The sequence below is a fragment of the Garra rufa genome, chromosome 4 (assembly GCF_049309525.1).
Source record: "Garra rufa chromosome 4, GarRuf1.0, whole genome shotgun sequence".
Lineage (NCBI taxonomy): Eukaryota > Metazoa > Chordata > Actinopteri > Cypriniformes > Cyprinidae > Garra > Garra rufa.
The window spans coordinates 28,357,595-28,384,116 of NC_133364.1; the positions used below are offsets into that span (position 1 = coordinate 28,357,595).

Genomic DNA, 26,522 nt, shown 5'->3' on the forward strand with positions numbered 1-26,522 from the left:
ATAGATAGATAGATAGATAGATAGATAGATAGATAGATAGATAGATAGATAGATAGATAAATAGACAGATAGACAGATAGATAGATAAAATTGAGCAGCATATTGAGCAGTAAAATGCTAAATATATCCAACTCAATGGCACAAAAGTGTTTTTGTGGAGGCATTTATGAAGTGCTTTTAAAACTGACAGTACTGAAGGTCAAGTGCATTGCAGTTTTGTAATGCAGTAGAGAGATTCAGGCACTGTGTGAATGTTTCATGCTCATGAGAGGGCTGACTGTAGGCCTATAAAATACCAGATCTCCCTGTGCTCTGAAACATACAGTAGTCAACATTTGAAGTGGATCAAAACCTTTCATCAAAGTTGTCCTAAAACCAAAACAATACTTGTTCTTGTCTTAGAACCACTTCAAATGTTGACTGCTGTATACTGGCCTTCACATGCTACTTCACTTTATATGGCTTTATGTAACTTTTCCGTGATACATTTATCAGTTTGTTCACACATTACATAATAATGTTGCTAGATGGTTTTGTAGAAGGATGCTTAGTCAGAAGAGCCCATTGTTGATTACATCAAACGATGTGGTTTATTAAAAATCCAGACAGATTTGTTTGGCAGTAACATTTATTGGTGTTTCCCATGAAAGTAAAACACATTTCAAGAGGGTCTGTTATCTGCCTCTCTCTATATAATTTCAACACACGAGTTGTTGGTAACTTTCATCTGAACATCGGTTCCTCAGACAATCACTTTACTTTCAAGCAATGTTGGGTGAGAAAGAAAAAACATGAATTCACCCAGTCACATGGTGTTACCCTGTTCGGTCAGGTTCATGACAACACATGAGTTCCTCATACGACAAACTGATGGACATGATGGGTAGCCGTGAAACAGCAGGCGAAACACTGCTCTTAAAGGTCTGAGAGCTGCTACAGGGCAAAGCAAGAGAAAGAGAGACACAGGAAGAAGAGAGTGCGATAGAGAGACATCGAGACTTTGAATATGCTTATATAGAGGCATGCCAAGGAACTACACGTATGCTAATATTAAAGCTGCGGAAAACAACCAAAGCGAAAGACAGAGAGAAAGATAGAGATATACGGTTGCGAAAGCATACAACTTCTAGCCACACAGAACATGCTTGCTTAGCAGATAAATACATTTGGATAATGCTAACACAGAGTGAGCAAGCTAGCAACAGTGAACTATATATATTTGAAGCTAAGCTATCCATATTGCCACTAAAACTAACACCAGGTTGCACTAAATATACATATATATATGTGAATATCTGGGATTGTATTTCACAAGCTCGAAAGGCAAGGCGTTCATGCACGTGCAAAGAGAGCAGGTTTGTAGCAGCAGCGGGGAAAGACGGCACGTTGGGCGTTCCAAGACTACCACAGTGAGGATGTCGATGCGTTTGTCATGATTACAAGAGCTTAAAATACACAAACTATGTGACACAGCTTGTCGATCCTGAAAAAGAGACAGAAAGAACACTCGTATCTCAAAATTCCGAACTTAGCATTCCTTCCATGCTGAAAATGCAGCTTTACCCTTACGAAAATTTAAGGAGTAGTTCACTTCTAGAACGAAAATGTACAGATAATGTACTCACTCCGTTGTCATCCAAGATGTTCATGTCTTTCTTTCTTCAATCGTAAAGAAATGATGTTTTTTGAAAAAAACATTTCAGGATTTCTCTCCATATAATGCAGTTCTATGGTGCCCCCGAGTCTGACCTTCCAAAATGCAGTTTAAATGCAGTTTCAAAGGGCTCTAAACGATTAAAAATGACAATTTATATACTTTTTAACCTCAAATGCTCATCTTGTCTAGCTCTGCGTGAACTCTGTGTATTCCGGTTCATGACAGTTAGGGTATGTCAAAAAACTCCCATTTCATTTTCTCCTCCAACTTCAAAACTATCCAACATTTGGAGGAAAAACTGTCATGAACCAGAATACACAGACTTCACGCAGAGCTAGAGAAGACTTTCCTAAGTTGGGATCATTTAGAGCCCTTTAAAGCTGCATTTAAACTGCATTTTGGAAGTTCAAACTCGGGGGCACCATAGAAGTCTATTATTTGGAGAAAAATCCGAAAATGTTTTCCTCAAAACACTTAATTTCTTTACGACTAAAGAAAGAAAGACATGAAGATCTTGGATGACAAGGGGGTGAGTACATTACCTGTAATTTTTTGTTCTGGAAGTGAACTACTCCTTTAACCATAGTTATGCTGCCTTCACATGTTATCAGGATTATTGTGAATAAGAGTTTCCATGTCAGAAATTGGACATGAATGGCCTCTGAAATCATATTTACAACTGGAAAACTCACAATTTTGATACTGGAGTTTCTTAATTGGACATGCCATAAAATTTAAAAAATGGTGAAGGAGAGACATAACCATTTGATGCATATGTATTGAGCATAGCAAAGAGACCATTTATTTGACTTTAACAAAAGATTGTCAATCGTCAGCTAGCTGAGTATCTGGATACTGCAGTGAATGTTTATTCGGTTACCAATGAAAGGGACGCCAGGTTCCCATTAAAAATCTCCTATACTTTTTGGCTTTAATAAGATTTCCCCAAAAAACTGGAAAGAATGAACTCAAGAATGGGCCGTCCACCATGATTCCTGTTCTTTCTGACAACAAAGCACCTGAACGCGACAAAGCCATAATTACAACTTCACAATTGGGAAGTATGAAGTTTCTGAGAACATGTGAAGGCAGCATTAATTTTCATAACTGGCCAGATTAGTTGGTCTCCCAGCCTGACCAGGGGTACGTTTCCCACAAAATGACATAACGCACTGCTTAACCACCTTAGTATGATGCATCATTGTAGAAAGTAACCAGCCATGACTGTTTTCTGAAATTTTGTTGCACATTCGTTGTTGAACCACATTGGTTTAGAACTGTCATAAGTTTTGAAGAGTTATTGAAGTGAGTTCTGAAGTGATAACTTCTGGTAATTGTTCAGTTTAAGATCAAATTAATGCCATTATTGCTGTAAATGAGGACTGCTTCGCTATTTTTGTTCTCTTTTTTTTTTTTTTTGCCATTTTCCTTCCTGGTACTAGAGCAGGTACGCAAAAAAAGAAAACACGTAGAATGAAATTTGTATATGTATAGAATGAAAGCTATAGATTGTACAAAGTGTTAGCATGGTTATGTCATAACAAGAAACTGCGTTTCTAACCACAATTTCTCAATGCTGTTTGCGAATGGAACTATGAATTTGGGAAACACCAAACTGTTGGTACCAACAAACTATGATGCTTCTGGAAAACACAGACCAGTCTGGGAGGCCAACTAAGACCAGATTCGGTTGGGTTCAGTTGTATTTTTCAGCAGGGTTCACTATTACGTTCTGTAAGGATACAGGCAGTAACGTAGCATTAGCAAATCTACAAAGGATTTCAGCTATAAGCAACTCTCATCTCAAACGGACGTCAAAGCTGGGACACATTCAGACAATGCTCAGTTTCTTACAAACGTCAAACTAAGAACATCCATTGGACAGGTCATCATACATATAAGCTAAAGTGCACAAGCTCCTCTTTAGGAGAACTAGACAATACTGGCAATTAATACTAAGGCAATACAGTTACAAACACACAAAAATACAAATCGGCACAGGATGTCAAGTTTATCACTTGGGCACGAATACAACCAGCATTGGTTCAGAAATGGCTCTCGTAACCACAGAAATGTGCTATAATAATCATTTCGAGTCAGTATGATAAAACGTAGAGGCTTTAAGTGGACGTAAAGCCAGATCCTTCATCTTTGCAGTTACATAAGTCATCATATTCAACACATCTGACACACGCACACACAAGCAGAATTTATCTACCATTAATGGTTAAATATTTGTCGAATAGAGAAAATAATATTATTTACCACACAAATAGACTCTGCCTTATATACAATACAGTGATGTATTCACATAGATATGTACTTGATCAAGAACATCTTAAAAGTCTATTTACATACTATCATAGGGAAGAACCCTAATTATGCTTATGTGTTATTTTGTTTTTGGAATTTATATATAACACTAAATTTAGGTCTGTTAATACCCTGAAATATCTATTTTGTATAAGAAAGCTAAATAAGTACATGAATGGGTTAGTAAATTAAAAATCTATTGCTATAATGTAGGAAAGTGTTTTACTACATATATAGACTAAATTTGTCATTTAAACCCATGGTTTTTAAATACAGTGTATAATATGTTCTGTATGTGCTATTGTTTCTTTCCAGGGGACATTTGAAAGAAAGAATTTGATTTCTTTTTAGTTTAGTGCTTGCTTAAAAGTAAACATCTACCTAAACAGTTTTTAAGACTAACTGCCATTCAAATACCGCTCTATTGCACCTTTCCAAGTATTAAGTTGGAAATTCGGAATTTCCGAGTAAAGAAATAAAGAATGTAGTTAGATAATTGCACGTGCTTTATTAGCGGGAAGGGAAATTCCCATTTTAAGAATCCTGTTAACAGGATATTTCGTTTTTATAGCTCTTATTCATTATTATCATTTAAATTGTAAAATTTCAGAAGTATAGATCAATATCATTTTAGAGCGCAACATTATATTTGTGCTTGTTTTTGCGCAAATGTTAATTTTTTCATATACACGCTCAATATAGTTGGTCAAAACTTTTTTAAAAACTCTTCCTATGGTTCTGTATCTTGTTAAATAGATAAAAGTCATACATTGTCTGTGAATACAAAAGCTTTAGATACGATGAAGTGGTTTTGGATAAATATGTGTCTCTACTGTAATCTGGCACCTTGAATAACTGTTCAAACTTAGGACCTGCACTGAATAGAAGCAAATATCTCTTCATATTCTCAATAAACACATGTAAACAAACAAAGTCATCTCAAGGACACTAAGATAGACAGTAAAAGCAGACGGTAACACTTTTACAGGGCTTTGGACCACGAAGCCCACAACAACGCTACAATACTAAAGTCTAGATATTTTCATATTGTCTTTTTTTAAAATCGTACTATCTTTAAATGACTTTGGAGAAGAGGAATCAAAGATTTACCGTTACATTCACAACAAATATTCGATCCATCCAGGGACACAAGAATAACAGGTTTTGGCGTCTTAAGTTTTTAAAGATCCTGTCCCAGTCGCTCAATCTCTTCAATGAGGAAGTCAATGTCTTCAAAGGTAGCAGCTGGGTTGGAGATGACCATACGGAAGAAGTTGACCTTGTCTCCCTGTGGCTGATAGCTCACCATGGTCGTTCCGTACTCCATCATTCTGGCTTTGATTACAGGGGCAACCTGTGAGACAACTTTTTATTAGCTTTGGGCATGAAGAAACGTTTTGTGCCTCAAGTTTTTTCACATTTTTATCTTTAAGATGAATACAGTCTGAGTATAAATTTTGAACTGAATGAAGAGGTGTACATTTTTCTTATTTTGCCTAAATATCATTTTTTTTTTTCATTTAGTACTGTCCTTCAGAAGCTACAGAAGATACTTACATGTTTTCCAGAAGACAAAATTAGTTACATTTACTGAAGGACTCATATGCCACTATTACAGAAGGTATAAACACTCACTGATGCTTCAGACGGAAACACAACGCATTAAGAGCTGGGGGAATTTAAAGATCAGGGTAAATTTAACTTATTTTTTCTTCTGGGAAACATGTAAGAATCTTCTGTAGATTCTGAAGGGCAGTACTAAATGAAAAAAATATGATATTTAGGCAAAATAAGAAAAATGTACTTGAAAATGAAAAATCTTCATTCTGTTCAAAAGTTTTCACCCCCGGGTCTTAATGCATTGTGTTTCCTTGAGCATCAATGAGAGTTTGAACCTTCTGTAATAGTTGCATATGAGTTCCTCAGTTGTCCTCAGTGTGAAAAGATGGATCTCAAAATCATGCAGTCATTGTTGGAAAGAGTTCAAATACACAAAAATGTTGAAAAACCCAAAATTTGCGGGACCTGAAGGATTTTTCTGAAGAACAGTGGGCAGTTTAACTGTTCAGAACAAACAAGGGACTCATGAACAACTATCACTAAACAACAAAAATTCAGGTAACAACAGTATTAAGAATAAAGTGTATGCAAACATTTGAACGGGGTCATTTTCAGAAATTCAACTATTATTTTCTTTTGTGGACTATATGTAAATGTCTTCTATGTGAAATATCTTATTCAGGTCAGAACTAAATAAAAAATAACATGCATTTGCAGATTCTGCAAGGTGTATGTAAACATTTGACCTCAACTGTACGTCCTAATGTTCTTAGCTTGAGCAGAACTGACTTGATTAGAGCAGTAGTCTTGGACAGTATGTATTACTGTAATCTGAATAAAAGACACAGCCACTCATCACCACATAATTACACTCACTTCCCCTCAAATCATTTGCTGGTGTCCAGCTATTATCAGCAGTGGCCTGTATCCAGCACCTATAACTACTTCCATCTCTATGGAACAAGCCTTGATATACTGGAACCTGTCCAGTTTCTTTTCATATATAGTATGTCTAAAAGACAAACAAAAATTCTGTATTGCAGCATCCCTGCACCATAAATACACACACCTAGGTGATTATCCTGTTACCCAAAAGCCTCCGGAAACCAGTTTTATTTTTGTAAAGGACAAACCATAAGCGTTCTAGTTTCAGGCAGATGAGGTTTGTGGGTAGGGGTAGATAGAGACCCTCTTTGTATGACTAGCATGAGCGCCATCTGTTCAGCCTAATAGCCGATTAGAGCTTTGCTGGCATGGGAGTGACTGAAAAACAGCCAGCCAATAAAAGGACACTTGATGAGCGGCACCTCCCCCTACAATGACATCACCTGCAGGGGTGTCATTTTAGCTATTTTTCTGGTTTGAAGCATCTAGACGTTACAAACAGACATCTTAATGATCCCTCTTATTTTGGTAAAATAAATAACGTTTTACATATTCTGAAAGAGAGATGTAAACTTTTGACCTCAACTGCATGGAAATTCATAAAATTGTACGTATGCTTTATATCTGGTATCTCAAATAGGTGAATGGAGGATTGTATATTCTTTTTCATAATCCATTTTCATAAGAAAAATTCCCCTATTGTAAGTCGCTTTGGATAAAAGCGTCTGCTAAATGAATAAATGTAAATGTAAATGTAATAAGATAATATCATGAAACATCAACCTGACTTTTGGGTTACTAAAATGTCCCTAGGGTCTTTCAAGTTTCAAGTTTCAAGCTCAGTTCACATCAGTTGATCCAATTTAAAATCCAATTTTTCTCACCTTATGCAGACGCTTCATTTTCTCCACTTTGTCCTCCAGGTAGCGTACGCCCGGTGGAAGGTACCAGAAACACACATTGGTATGCTGAGGCTGCAAGGACACGAGACCAGCAGATAGCATCAGCGTACGTTTACGAAATACACACACCTATCACTCAATTGAACATACAACACACGCTTGCATAAATAGAGCACTCTGGGGAGTCCATTAAAGATCCGTGACGGAATATGTGATTAGAGGCCGTCTGGGGCCATAATGGGAATTTTTGTCGCCGTCAGTTTGGAAGCAGCCATGTAATCTATTCAATCAAAAGGCTTTGCTGTGAGGGCTTTGAGCGCTTGAGCAGGTAGCTCATAGACAGACACTACACTCCATTAGAGGCCCTCATCCTCATTGTGAGGCTCCAGGGGCCACACTAGAGAAGAATGCCTCCATGCACCAGTGAAAAGGACTCATTAGCAATTCAGATGGTGGGACATACAGACAAAACACAGATTGAGTCATACCTTAGTGTGCTAAAACCAAAAAAAGCTTGCTAAACATGAAATTGAGAGCTGAAATGTTTTGTTAAATGTCATTCGATCATACTGCAACACTGCAATCCTCCTCTCCCCGCACTGCACCGACTTTAGCAAGGAGCCTCCAGCCAAATCATTTTGTCACATTGGCACTAGCCACAATTTACATTTAAATGAGCCTCGAACGACTGCTCAGTCATTTCAAGGGTGAAACATTTCATGTTAGATGAATTAGTGCACACAATCAGCTCAGCATTTGACAAAATTACTCAGAAATACAGGACTTGCATTTAAATTTAGAGGGGATATTTGTATTTTAAAAGACATCAAATAGGATTCAGAAATACTGTGTTTTGTATTTTATGCAGATGTGCTATTTCCTGGAAAATAATTTAGGAATACATTTAATAAATTAAAGGTTATGAACTGCTTTAACTAGAATGACTTTTTAACATTTAGAATAAATGTAAATAATTCTGAAACAAACCGCACTACACTTTACTTTAAAAATAAATAAAATATTTAATGGTATTAAAGCAGCATATTAATTAATTAAAGCACATATGCACCATGTTGAAATTTGCAAGATTTGGTTGATTGACAGATTGATGGATTGAATGATTTTCATTTTTTCCTCAACACATTTAGACTTTTGACCACCAACATAAGGTCTAATCAAACCGAAGTTCTCAAAACTGGCCACTTCAAAGGTCCCTTCGGAATAAAGGATTTTGAAGGGTACAACTGATGGACAATTCAGCCCCCATGATTCTTTGCATGATGACAGCACTTCCCAACTCACATACAGGTGCATCTCAATAAATTAGAATGTCAAGCAAAAAATCATTTATTTCAGTAATTCAACTCAAATTGTGAAACTTGTGAATGAAATAAATTCAATGCACACAGACTGAAGTAGTCTGCCTTTCTCTTAATTGTGATGATTTGGCTGACATTTAACAAAAACCCACTAATTCACTATCTCAACAAATTAGAATATGGTGACATGCCAATAAGATAATCAACTCAAAACACCTGCAAAGGGTCCTGAGCCTTCAAAATGGTCTCTCAGTTTGGTTCACTAGGCTACACAATCATGGGGAAGACTGCTGATCTGACAGTTGTCCAGAAGACAATCATTGACACCCTTCACAAGGAGGGTAAGCCACAAACATTCATTGCCAAAGAAGCTGGCTGTTCATTGAGTGCTGTATCCAAGCATGTTAACAGAAAGCTGAGTGGAAGGAAAAAGTGTGTAAGAAAAAGATTCATAACCAACCGAGAGAACCGCAGCCTGTAGAGGCATGTCAAGCAAAATCGATTCAAGAATTTGGGTGAACTTCATAAGGAATGGATTGAGGCTGGGGTCAAGGCATCAAGAGCCACCACACACAGACATGTCAAGGAATTTGGTTGTAGTTGTCGTATTCCTCTTGTTAAGCCACTCCTGAACCACAGACAATGTCAGAAGCGTCTTACCTGGGCTAAGGAGAAGAAGAAATGGATGGTGTGGTTCAAAATCCTCTTTTCAGATGAAAGCAAGTTTTGTATTTCTTCAGAAACCAAGGTCCTAGAGTCTGGAGGAAGGGTGGAGAAGCTCATAGCCCAAGTTGCTTGAAGTCCAGTGTTAAGTTTCGACAGTATGTGAAGATTTGGGGTGCAATGTCATCTGCTGGTGTTGGTCCACTGTGTTTTTTGAAAACCAAAGTCACTGCACCCATTTACCAAGATATTATATGTTCATGCTTCCTTCTGCTGACCAGCTTTTTAAAGGTACTGATTTCATTTTCCAACAGGATTTGGCACATGCGCACACTGCCGAAAGCACCAAAAGTTGGTTAAATGACCATGGTGTTGGTACTGTATGCTTGACTGGCCAGCAAACTCACCAGAGCTGAACCCCACAAAGAATCTATGGGGTATTGTCAAGAGGAAAATGAGAAACAAGAGACCCAAAAATGCAGATGAGCTGAAGGCCACTGTCAAAGAATCCTGGGCTTTAATACCACCTCAGCAGTGCCACAGACTGATCACCTCCATGCCACGCCGAATTGAGGCAGTAAGTAAAGCAAAAGGAACCCCTACCAATACAGTAAATGAACATACTTTCCAGATGGCCAACAATTCACTAAAAATGTTTTTTTTTTATTTTTTTATTGGTCTTATGAAGTATTCTAATTTGTTAAAATAATAAATTTGGTGGGTTTTTGTTAAATGTGAGCCAAATCATCACAATTAAAAGAACCAAAGACTTAAACTACTTCAGTGTGTGTGCATTGAATTTATTTAAAATACGAGTTTCAGTTTAAGTAGAATTACTGAAATAAATGAACTTTGCAGCATTTGTAAAAAATAAAAATAAATATCATTTTATACTTTATAAATTTATACATTAATTGGAGCACATAACCCTACCCCTACCTTAAACCTACCCACTTCTGAACAATATAAAACACATAACAGGCAAAAAAGTACAGTCATAGGTATTCATTGCAAAAACTGACCATAAAAATTTTTTTGAGCTACAGAAAAAAAAAGTGAACATATTTTGGTCGAACTTGAGGTTTTCACACACACAAAAAAAATGTTTATTAAGGCCTTTGTTAAGTGATCCCAATGCACCAAATAGTAATTAAACATTTAAAAGTATCTTTATTTGAATGTTTTCTGAGAGGTGTACCATTTTTTCTGTTGGCTTCTTGATGACCTCAGCAAGTCACCAATTTGGGCTTTACTTTATTTTGATGATCCCCTTAACACATTCTATTGACTGTAAGTAACATTGCACCTATATCTCCACAAACTCTCATTAGAGTGTTAGTATATAATATTAATATTAGTAGTCTAGGGTTAGAAAATAAGTTGACACGTACTTTAAAAGTTACTGATAGTCAGCAGGATGTCTGTTGAGAAACCATCACAATAAAGAGTTAGCAGATAATAAGAAGACAGTCTACTAATACTCTAATGAGAGCTAGTTGACAAGTAGATGCAACGTTACTTAGTGTCAACAGAATGTTCAAATAGGGCCATCAAAATAAATCGTTTTCCAAATTGGGTACAGTTGTAAAGTGCAGCATTCAACGTATTAAATATTCATAGCAAACTGAGTCTGAACCAGTGAAATGTGATGTTCAAACACATGCTGATGTAAACAAAACTCTTGTGCTGATATGGAAAGCCATGAAGTTCAACAACACACACATAAACAACATGTTGAGGATGCGTTGTTTACACGTGAATTCTATGTGTAAACAACGCGTCCTTGACGCTGGTCAAAAATGTATGTATTTTTGACCTTTCTGGCATTCCATACACTGACTAACACATCCGTGCACATTATCTAACAATAAAAGAAAAGAGGGAATAACTCATTGCTCTTGAACTGCTTTTGTAGTTTTAATAATCTGTTTATTTGTGTTAGTTGAATGCTACAAGATGAAAAAAAGCAATGCACTCTTTTATTTGTTTCTTACTTATATTTGTTCTATTGTTTATTTGCATCTTTGTTCTAATTTTAATAACAAAGACAAAATAAAAATAGCCATATTGTGATTACTAATATAGTAATTATTATTAACAAAAGAAGTGGGGGAAAGATGCAACACCACTAGGTGATTTTTCTCTAAACTGACTTTGCTGACTCTACCGACTTCGAATGGGTATAGCTCAGTAATGTTTAGACAATTCCAACAAAACATACATTATTTTAAAGTTTTTTTTTTTGTATAGAGATTGTGAAAATAATAAGAATTTATTTGATAATGTGCTCATTGCAACTCACTGCTCATTGTGCTCATTGCTGCCAGAACAGATCACATTTATACAGGAAGAGTCCACCCGTTACATACCATATAGGGGAGGGTTATATTATATTGTGATTATATCACAATAATAGACTGCCACAGAAAATCAATTCAATTTATGGTACGGCAGCCTTGCTGTGAAAAACAGAAAATGTCAGAATTTCTGTCAGTCCATTATTGTTGCTATATTGTGATATTATTATTGTAATTATTGTTGGTAAAATGCTGAGGGTGGTCTGTTTATGTGCTGACTGTCATTAGAAATGGCCTGATGTCATGTAGTTTACTCCTTTAACCATTCTTCCTAATTTAATTTCCCTTCTAATTTCTCCATCTGAACCAAATGAAAAACATTGATAAGAAGATGCAACAGTTGGCCAAACGAATAAAATACTGTACATCTAATAAAACTTACCTTTCCATCAAACACCATCTCATATCCTTCCCTGTCCTTGATCTTGTTGTAGAGATACTCCGAAAGCTCCAGACATTTGTCAATCTGAGCCTCAAATCCAATAGTGCCCTTCAGAGGAGAAGAGAGAGGACAAACATTGTTATAACACAATAAAGCTCAACAAATCTCCCCACGCAACCGACCAGTTTAGATGAACGACCGCCCCAAATGTCTTTACAGAGGTTTCTGAAAGCAGACCAACTGCCCATTAAATGTACTGATACTGAATGTTTACTTTTCATTATCTTTTGCAGGTATAAGAACACAAAATAAAGTTCTATAATACCTTAGCCCTCCACATTAGCCATAGTTTGAAGATGTCCACATGGCGGCCACACTGCAGGGCCTTGTCCCCTGTGTCATAGGACAGATCATAGTGCTTGTCCTGCTGGAACAGATAACAGGCCTGCATCTGATTGCAGCTCTGCATCAGACCCTGGAACACATAACATGAAAAGAAGGGCAAAATTATGATTAAATAATATTATGTGATAATATATTTGATTTTGACAAAGAAATCAGAAAGTCCCACCTCCTCTCGAACCAGCAGAGCAGAGCACTGCAAGGGCACAGCCATCATTTTATGAGGGTTCCAGGTCATAGAATTAGCCCTAAAACAGTCAATGCAGACAGCAAATAATTGAAACACCAAGTCATTGTCCTTGAAAAAAATGAATAGCCATATAATCATTTATTTTGATTCAGGCAAGATTTTTCCCTGAGGCACTGTGTTGTGCAGTGAAACGAGTCAAAAGAAAAATTATCAAATCCATTTAATTTCACAAGGGGAAAAGTCTATGGACTTTTCAATCAAATTTCAGTCGTGACAACTCTCTGAATGAATTTAACAAGCATTTATTGACAAGAATAAGGTGTTCAGCAAGTATGTTTTGTCTTGGTTGACTAGATATGCTACACTGCTGAGCAAGTACAAAGAATTTATCTGTTAAACTCTTAAATTCTGCCTAAATTCATAGCAAATCTAGACAGGTGGTGCTGGGGAAGAGGAGGGCTAAAATGAGAATTCTCATTTCTCTTAACCTGGCCTCATGGCGAAAACATAACTGTGGGAATTTTCTCGTGAGATGCGAAATTTTCTCGGTTTCACTTTCCTGATTTAACAAGCTTGCTTAGTAACTCGGGTGGCATGGAATTGTACTTAGGATGCAGAATCCTTGGGTACAAATCCCATGAAAAACATGACTCACGATGAAAGAGCCAAAAGATAAGAGATCGGAAAACAAGCTGAACAAGTTAAAGCTGTTTGCGATTGCATTTTTACATCACATTTGCTTTTGTTTATATTATTGGGTAGGTTTAGGTGTAGTGCAAATGGTACGTTATTTTATAACATCACAGAGCATTAGAGTTATAGCAGCACTCAACAGACATTTCAAGTCAGAACTGCAGTAAAATGTACAAAACCAACGCCACATAAAACTTGGTTGACACAGCTGCTGGAAACTTTTTACATTTTCTACTGAATCAAATTTTAAAAAAAAATCTACTGAATCAAATTTCAGTCGTGACAACTCTCTGAATGAATTTAACAAACATTTATTGATAAGAATAAGGTGTACAGCAAGTATGTTTGGACTTGGTTGACTAGATATGCTACACTGCTGAGCAAGTACAAAGACTTTCTCTGTTAAACTCCTAAATTCTGCCTAAATTCTGCTGCAAAATGTAAAGAAAAAACCCTTGTAGCAAATCTAGACAGGTGGTGCTGGGGAAGGAGAGGGCTAAAATGAGAATTCTCTAACCTGGCCTTGTGGCGAAAACATAACTGTTGGAACTTTTTCGTGAGATGCAAAATATGTACCAATAGGTACATATCACTGCAGTTTCCAACAAAAAATAATACCAAAGGGCGGTAAAACAATGAACACTTGCAATCATTTTTGTACACAGTTATGATTACAGCTCCTGCTTCGCTTTCCGGATTTAACAAGCTTGCTTAGTAACTCGGGTGGCACGGAATTGTACTTAGGATGCAGAATCCTTGGGTACAAATCCCATGAAAAACATGACTCACGATGAAAGAGCCAAAAGATGAGAGATCGAAAAACAAGCTGAATGTTTGCGATTGCATTTTTACATCACATTTGCTTTTGTTTATATTATCGGGTAGGTTTAGGTGTAGTGCAAATGGTACGTTATTTTATAACATCACAGAGCATTAGAGTTATAGCAGCACTCAACAGACATTTCAAGTCAGAACTGCAGTAAAATGTACAAAACCAATGCCACATAAAACTTGGTTGACACAGCTGCTGGAAACTTTTAACATTTTCTACTGAATCAAATTTAAAAAAAAAATTCTACTGAATCAAATTTCAGTCGTGACAACTCTCTGAATGAATTTAACAAGCATTTATTGATAAGAATAAGGTGTACAGCAAGTATGTTTGGACTTGGTTGACTAGATATGCTACACTGCTGAGCAAGTACAAAGACTTTCTCTGTTAAACTCCTAAATTCTGCCTAAATTCTGCTGCAAAATGTAAAGGAAAAATCCTTGTAGCAAATCTAGACAGGTGGTGCTGGGGAAGGAGACGGCTAAAATGAGAATTCTCTAACCTGGCCTTGTGGCGAAAACATAACTGTTGGAACTTTTTCGTGAGATGCAAAATATGTACCAATAGGTACATATCACTGCAGTTTCCAACAAAAAATAATACCAAAGGGCGGTAAAACAATGAACACTTGCAATCATTTTTGTACACAGTTATGATTACAGCTCCTGCTTCGCTTTCCGGATTTAACAAGCTTGCTTAGTAACTCGGGTGGCACGGAATTGTACTTAGGATGCAGAATCCTTGGGTACAAATCCTATGAAAAACATGACTCACGATGAAAGAGCCAAAAGATGAGAGATCGAAAAACAAGCTGAACAAGTTAAAGCTGTTTGCGATTGCATTTTTACATCACATTTACTTTTGTTTATATTATCGGGTAGGTTTAGGTGTAGTGCAAATGGTACGTTATTTTATAACATCACAGAGCATTAGAGTTATAGCAGCACTCAACAGACATTTCAAGTCAGAAGTGCAGTAAAAGGTACAAAACCAACGCCACATAAAACTTGGTTGACACAGGTACTGGAAACTTTTTACATTTTCTACTGAATCAAATTTTTTACATTTTCTACTGAATCAAATATCAGTCGTGACAACTCTCTGAATGAATTTAACAAACATTTATTGATAAAAATAAGGTGTACAGCAAGTATGTTTGGACTTGGTTAACTAGATATGCTACACTGTTGAGCAAGTACAAAGACTTTCTCTGTTAAACTCCTAAATTCTGCCTAAATTCATAGCAAATCTACAGGTGGTGCTGGGGAAGGGGAGGGCTAAAATGAGAATTCTCATTTCTCTTAACCTGGCCTCATGGCGAAAACATAACTGTGGGAATTTTCTCGTGAGATGCGAAATTTTCCCAGTTTCGCTTTCCTGATTTAACAAGCTTGCTTAGTAACTCGGTGGCATGGAATTGTACTTAGGATGCAGAATCCTTGGATACAAATCCCATAAAAAAATGACTCACGATGAAAGGGCCAAAAGATGAGAGATCGAAAACCAAGCTAAAGCAGCATGCTTGCGATTGACACCACTGTGGCTGAAAAATTTTGAAATGTTCTACCTGTTAAATTGTGTTTTATCTATATTTATACACCTACTCCAACCCTAAATCCTTGTTTTACAGTGTGACAAAAATTAGGCTATATTGATGTGTGCATACCCAGTAGTCGCATCTGTATACCATCTAGCCTTTACCATAAAACGTTATGTACGTTCATCTGTTCCGAGAAAAGAAACCGAACACTCTTTTAGTGTAACCCAGTGGACATTTCTGTTGGAAACTGCAGATATGTACTTGGTACATATTTTGTGTCTTGCGAAAAAGTTCTCACAGGTACGTTTTCATCATGAGACTAGGGCGGAATTCTCAGAGACCAAGCACCGATTAGTTTAGTCAGTATAGTAAAGAGTTATGTAGATGAAGTAGTGCAGCCGATAGGCTGCTGCACTAGTGCCGAGAGAACCAATCAGCATATGGATAGAGTTAATGATTGAACAAGACATTTAATCCATAAAAACTGCAGATTATACTAACCTCTCAACTCCATTCAGCTTCCACCGGTGTTTCCGGGACATTAGCAAACTTCCACCCCATGCTCCCTGTATAAACACAGACATAGAAGTCATTTTAAAAGCAAACGGCAATGCACTATGTATTAACAGAAACATGTATGTTTGAAATACTAGATACAGATAAATGAGATCTGACCCAAAATATAAAACTAATCCAATCCATTTTATTTTTCCCACGACCATTTGTAAATTTTATGAGTCTGGCTTCCAGTCTCATCTGCGTCCAGCTATTTTTAGCTGTACAAAACAGCTCATTTTGCTACTTGATATTGCAAATTGGTTTGTCTTACCATATTATCATTTTAATGTATTATCCTAATTATGAACACACTGGTTTGTGTGCAAACAGCTTTTTCCATTTTCTGCATGTTGTTATTCTTCTCGTTAAGTTCCTAAAGTGGCTAATGAACTGGAAGTTTCATCCATACAGGAAAAATAACTTGCATTGTTAAAGGCCACATCTGTAGGCTTACTTCTGCGTTAAAAAATAAGGTGGATTATATTTCTAAAAGCAGATATTGTAGAACATTCGCAGCACATTTAGCAATATATACAGGTACTGTTATATGTAGCCTTGTTTGCCTTTGTTTTGCACTGTTTATCATTTGGTTTCTCCCTTTGTCCCCCCTGTCATTTTGTGATCAATTGGTTTAGTCCTCATTTGGTTTATCCCCGTCACCTGTGTTTCATGATTAGTTCCCCTTTATAAGTCTGTTTGTTTCCTGAGTTCTCTGTCGGTCATTTCATTTAGCCTACGTGTGTGGAAGTTTCTGTTTGTGTTTCTGAAGTACCATATTAAAAGTATTCATCTTTTGTACTATGTCTCCCGTCTCGTCGAACCAGCACGGTCTCTAACAGGTACATTATATTCTCAGCCCATTTGAGACAGAGCTGCTGCCTTTAGGTCAGATTAATGAGGCTGAATGGATTCAAAAACAATGCATGTGTTTGAGCTTCAGCATGCCGCCACAATATGTCTGTGTTGCTGTAAAAATTCCTGAGGCTACAGCATCACCAGAGAAAAATGAATAATAATGAGGAATAAGATATCGCTATTAATCTTGTCAGCCCCATGAGAGTGAATACACACATGTACACACTCACACAGACTGATTGAAGGTAATTCATCTAATAGGAAACATTAAGATGAAGCTACACTTCTGAAGGAGGCCATTTATTACACCCTTGCTAATTCACCCAAAGCTAAATTTCAAACCTAGCTGGTTCAACTGTAATGAATCATTTTTACATTTTCTGAAAATATTTATGTGCAATATAGTCTGACAAGCTAGCTAACCAATCAGAGCACATTTTGTGTTTCTAAAGAAGGGGTTTCATTGAAACAGGAACTAAACAGGGTGTTTGAGACAGACATGGAAGAGAAGTGTTACAAATATGTGACCATGGACCACAAAACCAGTTATAAATAGAACGGGTACATTTGTAGCAATAGCTAACAAAACATTGTATGTGTCAAAATAATCGATTTTTCCTTTATGCCAAAAATCATTAGGATATTAAGTAAAGATCCTGTCCATGAAGACATTTTGTACATTTCCTACCATAAATATATCAAAACTTATTTTTTGATTAGTAATATGCATTGCTAAGAACTTCATTTGGACCAATTTAACGGCAATTTTCTCAATATTTTGATTTTTTTTGGCATCCTCAGATTCCAGATTTTCAAATAGTTGTATCTCGGCCAAATAGTGTCCTATCCTAACAAACCATAAATCAATGGAAAGCTTATTTATTAAGCTTTCAGATGTACAAATCTCGATCTCAATGGTCCAGGGTCATATATGTAAAAAAACAATGCATTTTTGGAACAATCAAGCATAAAAACCTATTTTACTACAAACCTCAAAACTAAACTTTGTGAAAGGGCAGGACCCCTTTAAGTGTTGTAATGAGGTAAAATTGAAAAGGCCCTCAGTTCTGCATCCAAAGAATGATACTTCAGATGTGCCAACACTGAGATCACTTTTGGATCCCAGTCCACTGTCTGTATTTCACAGGTGAAACGTTCAGGAAGTTCATGTAAGTTCACGTAAGTTTAGGGAAGCAGATCTACTCACATCCACATGCATCCAGACATCATGCTTCTTACAGATGTCCGCTATAGCCATCAGAGGATCAAAGGCACCATAAACCGTGGTGCCGGCTGTGGCGCTGACAAAAAACGGCACGTATCCCTGTGAGAAAGAAATCAGTGCGTTATTCAAGGGCCCATTTTGCCAAAGAGTCACACAGATTATTTAAACAGACCTAAAAGAGACACACGAGACGGTCACAGAGACACGGTCATTGAAATTACCTTCTGCTTGGCTTCAATAATCCTCCTCTCAAGGTCGGAAGGAATCATCTTACCCCTGGAAGAAATGAGAGCAGTAAAGAAGTCATATGGTTTGGTGATTATAATGTTAAGATGTGCATTTCTCAATTGTGCCGTCATGAAGTGATGCATCAGTAGCGGTAATTCGGACTAACCTTTCATCAGCTTTAATACAGATGACACTTTCAGTACCAATTCCAAGTGCGGCTGCTCCTTTCTTGATTGAAAAATGGCTCTGAAAGGAATAATCAATCATCAATGCATTCATTTTTTCAGGTCAAAAGTTGACATCCCCCTTTCAGAATCTGCTCAATGGTAATTATTTTAACAAAATAAGAGGGATCATACAAAATGCATGTTATTGTTCATTTAGTACTGACCTGAATAAGATATTTAACATTAAAGATGTTTACATATAGTCCACAATAGATAAAATAATAATTGAATTTATAAAATGACCCCATTCAAAAGTTTACACAGTTGTTCATGAGTCCCTTGTTTGTCCCAAACAGTTAAACTGCCTGCTGTTCTTCAGAAAAATCCTTCAGGTCCCAGAAATTCTTTGGTTTTTCAGCATGTTTGTATATTCGAACCATTTCCAGTAATGACTGTATGATTCTGATATCCATTTTTTCACACTGAGGACAGCTGAGGGAATCATATGCAACTATTACAGAAGGTTCAAACACTCACTGATGCTCCAGGAGGAAAAACCATGCATTAAGAGCCAGGGGTGAAAACTTTTTAAATTTGAAGCTCAGAGTAAATTTAACTTATTTTGTCCTCTGGGAAACATGTCTGTAGCCTCTGAAAGGCGGTACTAATTATAAAAATATGATATTTAGGCAAAATAAGAAAAATGTACACATATCCAGTCTGTTTAAAAGTTTTTTACCCCCCGGCTCTTAATCCATATTTAAAGCTGATTTAAAGCATATTTTTTTACCCTTTTGGAGCATCAGTGAATGTTTGAACCTTCTGTAATAGTTGCACATGGGTCCCTCAGTTGTCCTCAGTGTGAATAGATGGATCTTAAAATCATACAGTCTTTGTTGCAAAGGGTTCAAATACACGAAAATGTTGGAAAACCAAATAATGTGTGGGACCTGAAGGATTTTTCTGAAAAACAATAGGCAGGGCAAACTCATGGGACCCATGAACAACTATCACTAAACAAAAACAAAAACAAAAACAGCTGTGTATCATTCAGGTACGCACACAGTATTAAGAATCAAGGGGATGTAAACTGAACAGGATCATTTTTATAAATTCTTATAAAAAAGTATTATTTTTCCTTGTGGACTATATGTAAAGATCGTTTATGTGAAATATCTTATTCAGGTCAGTACTAAATATAAACATATATGAATGTATAGTGCATAATGTTCCTGAAGATCCTGAAAAAAATGTACTTAACTGTTAATAATAATAATAATAAATGTTTCCTAAACAGCAAATCAGCATATTAGTATGATTTCTGAACAATCATGTTACACTAAAGACTGGAGTAAGGATCCTGAGAATTTAGCTTTTATCACAAGAATAAATTACATTTTAAAATATAATTATAGAAAGCAGTTATTTTAAATAGTACAAATTTTTCACAATATTACTGCATATGCTGTATTTTACATCAAATAGTGGGTGAGCAGAAGTGACTTCTTAAAAAAAAAAAAAAAAAACATTTAAAATCTTACTGTTCAAAAACTTTTGACTAGTAGTGTATATAATTAACCTTCGAAAAGCAAAATACCATGCAAAATATCTGAACTGTCCTACAGTGAAAATATAATACTCACTGTCTTTATATGCTGAATTTATTATTATTATTTAATAACAATAAAAGCTACAAGCATATATGAAAATGCTCTACAATCAAACCATTATGTGAAATTATATATATATATATAGGGCAGTTGACATAACATGCAATTTTGCTGGCTTTAAAGAAAAAAGCCAATATTTTTTTTTTCTCTTAGTATTTCATTTTGCTGCACAGAACACACATTTTGTCCATAATCATAAAAAATGTCTATTTGACTTTGCTTTCTTTCTTTCTTTTTTTTTTTTTTTTTTTACTGAAACACAAAATTCTCAAAATGTGGACAGAAATACAGTTTATATGGAAAAACTGGTATACAGTAGTATATTATTATTACTATTAATATATTATCTGTTTGGGGTGTGTTTTCTCAAGTGACTGGTCATAACTTACACTGCCTTAAATTAAAATAAATATTCTGATTTTAATCATTTTATTATTTCACTGTTTTGATACTGATTACAGAGTTCTTCATTGTTTAACAAGCAGAATTGTGGTTCAGGAAAAACATCATTCTTACAGATTGTTGTTAATTACTGTCATACATAAATATATAAAAATAATGGATGATATGAGAATAAGAGATAAAAAAAATATAAATAAATGGACATACATGTTCCGATGTGAAGGCCACCAGTCTCGGTACGGATGACATTCCTTTCTCCTTCACCTCAGGGAACATTTTATAGCGAGCCAGCAGCATGGCATACATGTTGGAAATGGCGCCACCTAGAGGACAATAAAGCAGTTTTACCATTCCATCACTCAGGTAACTTGACCTCTGTCAGTTGTTCCTCAAGCCCTGAATGTCATTTACTCTGGTGTAACTGTCCACATCATATCCCAATTGTGATTTGTTTATCAGTGGCTAAAATCCAATCCATTTATTTTTTTGCGAAGTGGGGGCAGAAAACAGCAGCACATAATTTGCAATCACTTGCATCACTCACTGGAAATATATATATATATGTTTTTCTTTACTAGTGTGGTTGGAATCATACATTCACCATTGGATAATAATTGTATAACTAAAAAACACAAATAACCCAGATTGTCATTTTTTAAGATGCTCAAAGACATCTTCTCATAACAAATTCACACTTTTAGCCATTTGCTCTCCTTGCGCTCATGTCGCAACAGAAACACACAGTGCATATTAAGGCAGGTCACACAGATTGACAGCTGCTTACCCGGAGAGAATATTCCATCACCGCGGCCGTCCTGCCAGCCAATGATCTCCCTCATCTTCTTCAGCGTGACGTATTCCAACAGCACGAAGACTGGAGCCACCTCATAGGTGAACCTGTTTGCACAGAGATCACATGACCCAGTTACACAAGCCAGAAAAAATGTCACGACAAGCAAAAGTCACGACAACCTGTTTCGCAACTGATGTTCGAGAGGATTTTGCAACAGTCTGCAGGTTCTACAACTATAATAATATTTAACATTTGATTTCTAATACAAGCGATTAAATAAAACTGTTACATTGTTATTACAATGTTATTACATCGTTATTACATGGTTATTACATAGTTATTATTTTTATTAACCGTCTGTTAATTAAAACTTTAATTCCCAACATAAAATAGTTGTTCTTATTAGCCTGAATGTAAATTTCCATCTTATTTTCTCTCTGTGAATGGCACAAGATGAGAAAGTGGCGGTTAAATTTGCTTTTCTAAATTCATCAGCCTTTCATTTTATGCCATTCAATGGATATCTGTGAGGTTAAGCCAGCCAACCACAAAGACCAGGCCAAAATAATGCATATGAAGGCAGAGAAAACGGAAATGACCTCAACCCGCTTTGTATTTTAATGGAAGGAGACACACACTCACATATTGGTGTTGGCAGTGGAAGTTAGCCAATCGGCAGCCAAGCCAACCATGTCTAACCCAGTGGAGAGCTGATTGAAATACCTGGGGTGTGCTGAAGATAGAGATAACATTGGAAGAATACAAAATTAACAATTTGACGTAAAAAAAAAATATTAATGTCCCACTAATCTATTTATGGCACAGTATTAATAGTCACTTGCGGCTTGAGGTAAAACACTTCAGAAGGAACGCCGGCGCAGGCAGCAAGGAAACCAATCAATCTTTTTGATCATTTATAATTATTCCCCAAACGAAAATCACTTTTCAAAAAAAAAAAAAAAAAAAGCCTCTCAGTTTAAAATGCCACCAGAGAAAATAAAATTGTCCCTAGACGCATTCATTTAATATCACGTCATGTTCTGATGTGATTCGTTTTGCCTTCAGGCACAAACACACACTGATGCCTGTGGAAAAAAAATCTTTTACAAGCGAGACAATCAATAGAAGAATTTACGTAATATATATGTTAGATTATAAATAGATGTAATATGAATACTAGAACACGAAATAAAATATATCTATTTTACACACACACACACACACACACACACACACATACACACACACAAATACCAACCAAACGAATTTTTATGCGTTGGATCTAATAGAAATATCTCATTTAAGGTAACAATTGCAGGTTACCACTTTACAGTGCATAGGCTATTATTTTCAAATTACAAAGACACTTACCGGTTTTTATGGCGTATTTTAGCGTGGCGCGACAGCTGATCAGAATATCATCCAGAGTCTCGGGTTCGTCCGAAAGCTCCCAATTATTCCTTTGGAGCAATTCATTTGGATAGTGAAAATCAATCACTTTCGTTGACCTGTCAAAAGATTCCACTATATAAGCCAGCAATATATCCACAACCTCCTGCAGAAAATTCATAGTCTTCGTGTCGCCATCCAGTGCAGGTAAAAGATCTGTGAAACAATACCATGATTGTATTAGAATAACAGATGATGGCATTTAGTGCGAGAATTAAGAGTAGCTATAATAGCTTCATTTAACCTTGAAAAAGAAACAAAGGACAACGTCTTGGAAATGCATTGTTACGTATTTATGTGGGCTACAATAATCTTTTTATCCATTAGTTTGCCCAAACATGCACAGGCATTTTATTGCATTTTTTATTATCATTATTTCTACGTACATAAATGTATTTTTAAAACGTGTTTCGGGAATAATACAGACGACGAGCAAAATCAAGAAATAGCTAATAAAATATAAGCCTATATTTGAAAGAAAGAAAAAAAACGCTTTTTAACGAAAAGCGCAGAATGGGTGAACATACAACAAACAAAAATGAATGCAAATATATTTAAATTGAATAAAATCACGTTATGTAACCAATATAAGCAACCATGAAACGAGCATTTCAAAGCAATTTGGCCTTTTATTGTAAGTTGTGATAGCGATGTGATATATGGTTTACCTGTTGAATAGAGATCAGAGAAGCACGCGGTGGCTTTGGGGCAGTTACAGGGTTTATTACAGCCGCAGCTCTCGACTGTAGACCCATCTTCTGCTTTTACTTGGGCTTGAGCTGTTTTCTCAGCCTCTCCGACATTTAACAGAGCTACAAGAAAGGGTTTCTCTATTAATTGAATAAAAAATAGCATCTCGCACACTGTATAAAAGATGTTTTAACAACACTTAATTATTTCCAAACATTTCAGTCTAGATTCTAAAAAAATAAAATAAGAGAGAGAGAGAAAAAAAAGATATGTATATATATAAACAAATCAGTAATGATACTGAACAGTTCACCGTGGAAACATACGCATGAAAACATGTTCTAATCTCACGCTGTTTATAACACACATTATAACAAGGTAGATGAGATACAAAATAAAGATTTTACATTTAGACCGCTTGTTAAAAATAAACATACCACATAATTTGGAGCCGATGCCTCCGGAGAATTTCTGGGCCGCCGCCTGGCACCATGCTCTCGCTGAAACGATCAAGCGCGAGTGATTTCAACACCATATCCGTCAAAAAACTTCCATTATGAACAGCAATAACCCATAGCGTGGAACTTGCCCTAAAATACCGAACTAAATTCGGATGTTTATTATCATACGACATGGCTGATATGACATTTCAAGGTTTGAAATTAACCTTGACACAACAAATGTCGCATTTCTTTGTCTCACAGCCTCACTAATACGTAAAACACAATCATGCTTCAATCAAGCTTCTTTCTGAACGCCATGTCACTTACGAGTGTTCGGGCTCTGACTGCCGTTTCCAGCCGGATTTTCAGCACCCATAAACCAAAACCCGTGTGATGCCATCGCGAACAGAGCGGATCAGAGCAGCGACAGAGAAACGCGAGCAGCAGCCATCCAGACGCGCGTCACGGGGGAACGGGAGCTGTCCACAGCCGTGGTGCTGAATCCTGCCCAACGCGTCGAAAATCCAGCTGCAATGTATTTACAGTCACACCTGTCCAAACGCGTCAAATCAAGTGTTTTAATTGCTAAGGTGCTCATAAAAGATGTTTAAAGCCTTCAGATGGAGAACAGCCGAGACTGCGCGTCTATATTCAGTTGGTGCGCCGTGCGCAATGATTTGGAGCAGCCGGGGACCGTCACTGAACTCATGGAGAAACGCTGGCACTGATGGAGACACAGGCATCCAATAGCTCTCATTCTCTTTCACATACCTCAGCTTTAAACTAAACTGTATATTAAAAAAAAAAAAAACACTAGTTGCAATCCGTTGCGCGGCTCTCCAACATGCAAACTTGCAACTTTAGTGGTAATAAAAGCGTCTTGTAGCGTAAAGATAATCCGCTTCACGTCACCAGAGACATTCCGACGCCATTCGGGTCATGACGAACTATTTTGCGTCGTTAATCGTGACCACACACACTAGTTTATGCCCCTCCTGGCGCACCACCCGCATCTGTGCTGAAGGCACAACAGTTTTTTTTTTTTTTTAGATTCTGTAATTGCTTTACTCCAGCAGTGAGCAGACTTCATCAAAAGCAGGAGGAGCAGCCGGGCTGCTTCATGGACCATGACATTCAGATCTGTGGTCCACATCCATGCCTCTTTTCATCATCAAACAATTTCGTATTACTAATGAAACCAGACCCAGTTTCAAACCTGAACTGGAATACCTAGAATTAATAAAAACATCACTGTGAATTTATTTATACCATTCTCAATTGTGTGCGGCGATTGTGCGCAATGGCACACATGCCATTTGTTTCACATGCATATAATACAATGAAACCCTAAATACAACAGAAATAAATTATGATTATATTATAGGGTGTAGAAAATAACAGGTTATGTAAAATAATAATAATAAGCGTTTTTGCCCACTTAGCCTACATTAGATTGTGTGGCGAAAACGAGAAAAATCACATAGAAAAACAGGCCAAGATTGTTACACCGAAAAAAATAGCATTACATTAAAATACAAACAAAAATACATTGTTTTGTTCGATCAGTTATAAAACAAAATTCGAACCCACGATACGATTCTACAATTCTAAAACAAAACTAAACTGTATTTTAATTTCATCAGTGTTACATAAACATAAAATTCAAAAACTTTTAATAGCCTACCATATAATGTATTTTACATTAAAAAAGACATAAACGGAATGAGCTAAGAAGGATGTAAGAAATTAAACTGATTTAGTAATTATTATATTTTACAGTAACTTTAGTCTGCTCAGGGCTTAACATCAGCCATATGCACTTTAACATTTTATTAGACGAATTACAGATTTAATTAAGTATTTATAAAATCATATTTACAAATAAGTGGCATTTCAAGAATACACATATCCATATGTATATGTATTATATGAAGAAGTACCTTTTTCTCCCCGTCAGATTGGGCGCGGCCATTTGTACATTTTATGGGTGTGGCTTCTGGTCTTATCGCATCCAGCTATTTTTAGCTGTACAAAAACGTTTTGCTAAATGATATTGGTAATTGCTGTATTTTATCATATTATATTTAATGTATTATCTTAATTATGAACACACTGGTGTTTAGTGCAAAAAGTTTTACTGTTTACTGCACGTTGTTATTCTTGTGTTTATTTCCCTGTAGTGGATAATGAATCTGAAGTCTCACCCATAGGTTTACTTCCACTTTGAGGAAAAAGGTGGATATATTTAGGTACTGGGAAATTATTCTAATCCATATATCAATGGTTATGAAGAAATGTAGTAACTGAAAGATAACCTAGTGGTCAAATATAAAGATCAATTTATGAA

The 26,522-nt window shown here is 36.3% G+C and overlaps 1 protein-coding gene across 1 annotated transcript; it reads right to left on the minus strand.

Moving 5' to 3' along the window:
- Positions 1 to 610: 610 nt before the first annotated feature.
- gad2 (glutamate decarboxylase 2) lies at positions 611 to 25,208 on the minus strand. The gene is made up of 16 exons (XM_073838940.1): positions 24,503 to 25,208; positions 24,170 to 24,232; positions 23,711 to 23,854; positions 22,965 to 23,198; positions 22,236 to 22,326; positions 21,585 to 21,697; positions 21,008 to 21,123; positions 18,728 to 18,807; positions 18,555 to 18,609; positions 18,316 to 18,432; positions 16,197 to 16,261; positions 12,610 to 12,688; positions 12,364 to 12,513; positions 12,039 to 12,146; positions 7,300 to 7,389; positions 611 to 5,324 (listed from the first exon to the last, which is right to left on the minus strand). Exons 1-16 carry the CDS (start codon positions 24,573 to 24,575, stop codon positions 5,151 to 5,153), a joined length of 1,752 nt encoding a protein of 583 aa, XP_073695041.1. The 5' UTR covers positions 24,576 to 25,208; the 3' UTR covers positions 611 to 5,150.
- Positions 25,209 to 26,522: the final 1,314 nt, after the last annotated feature.

Bases quoted from the DNA above. Each gene is read 5' to 3' on its own strand.
- gad2 (XM_073838940.1), bottom strand. From the start codon at position 24,575: ATGGCATCACACGGGTTTTGGTTTATGGGTGCTGAAAATCCGGCTGGA. The intron at 21,698-22,235 runs GTGAGTGTGTGT...CTGTGCAAACAG, and splicing joins TCCACTGCCAACACCAATAT to GTTCACCTATGAGGTGGCTC. The intron at 18,808-21,007 runs GTATGTCCATTT...TATTCCTTTCAG, and splicing joins TGGCCTTCACATCGGAACAT to AGCCATTTTTCAATCAAGAA.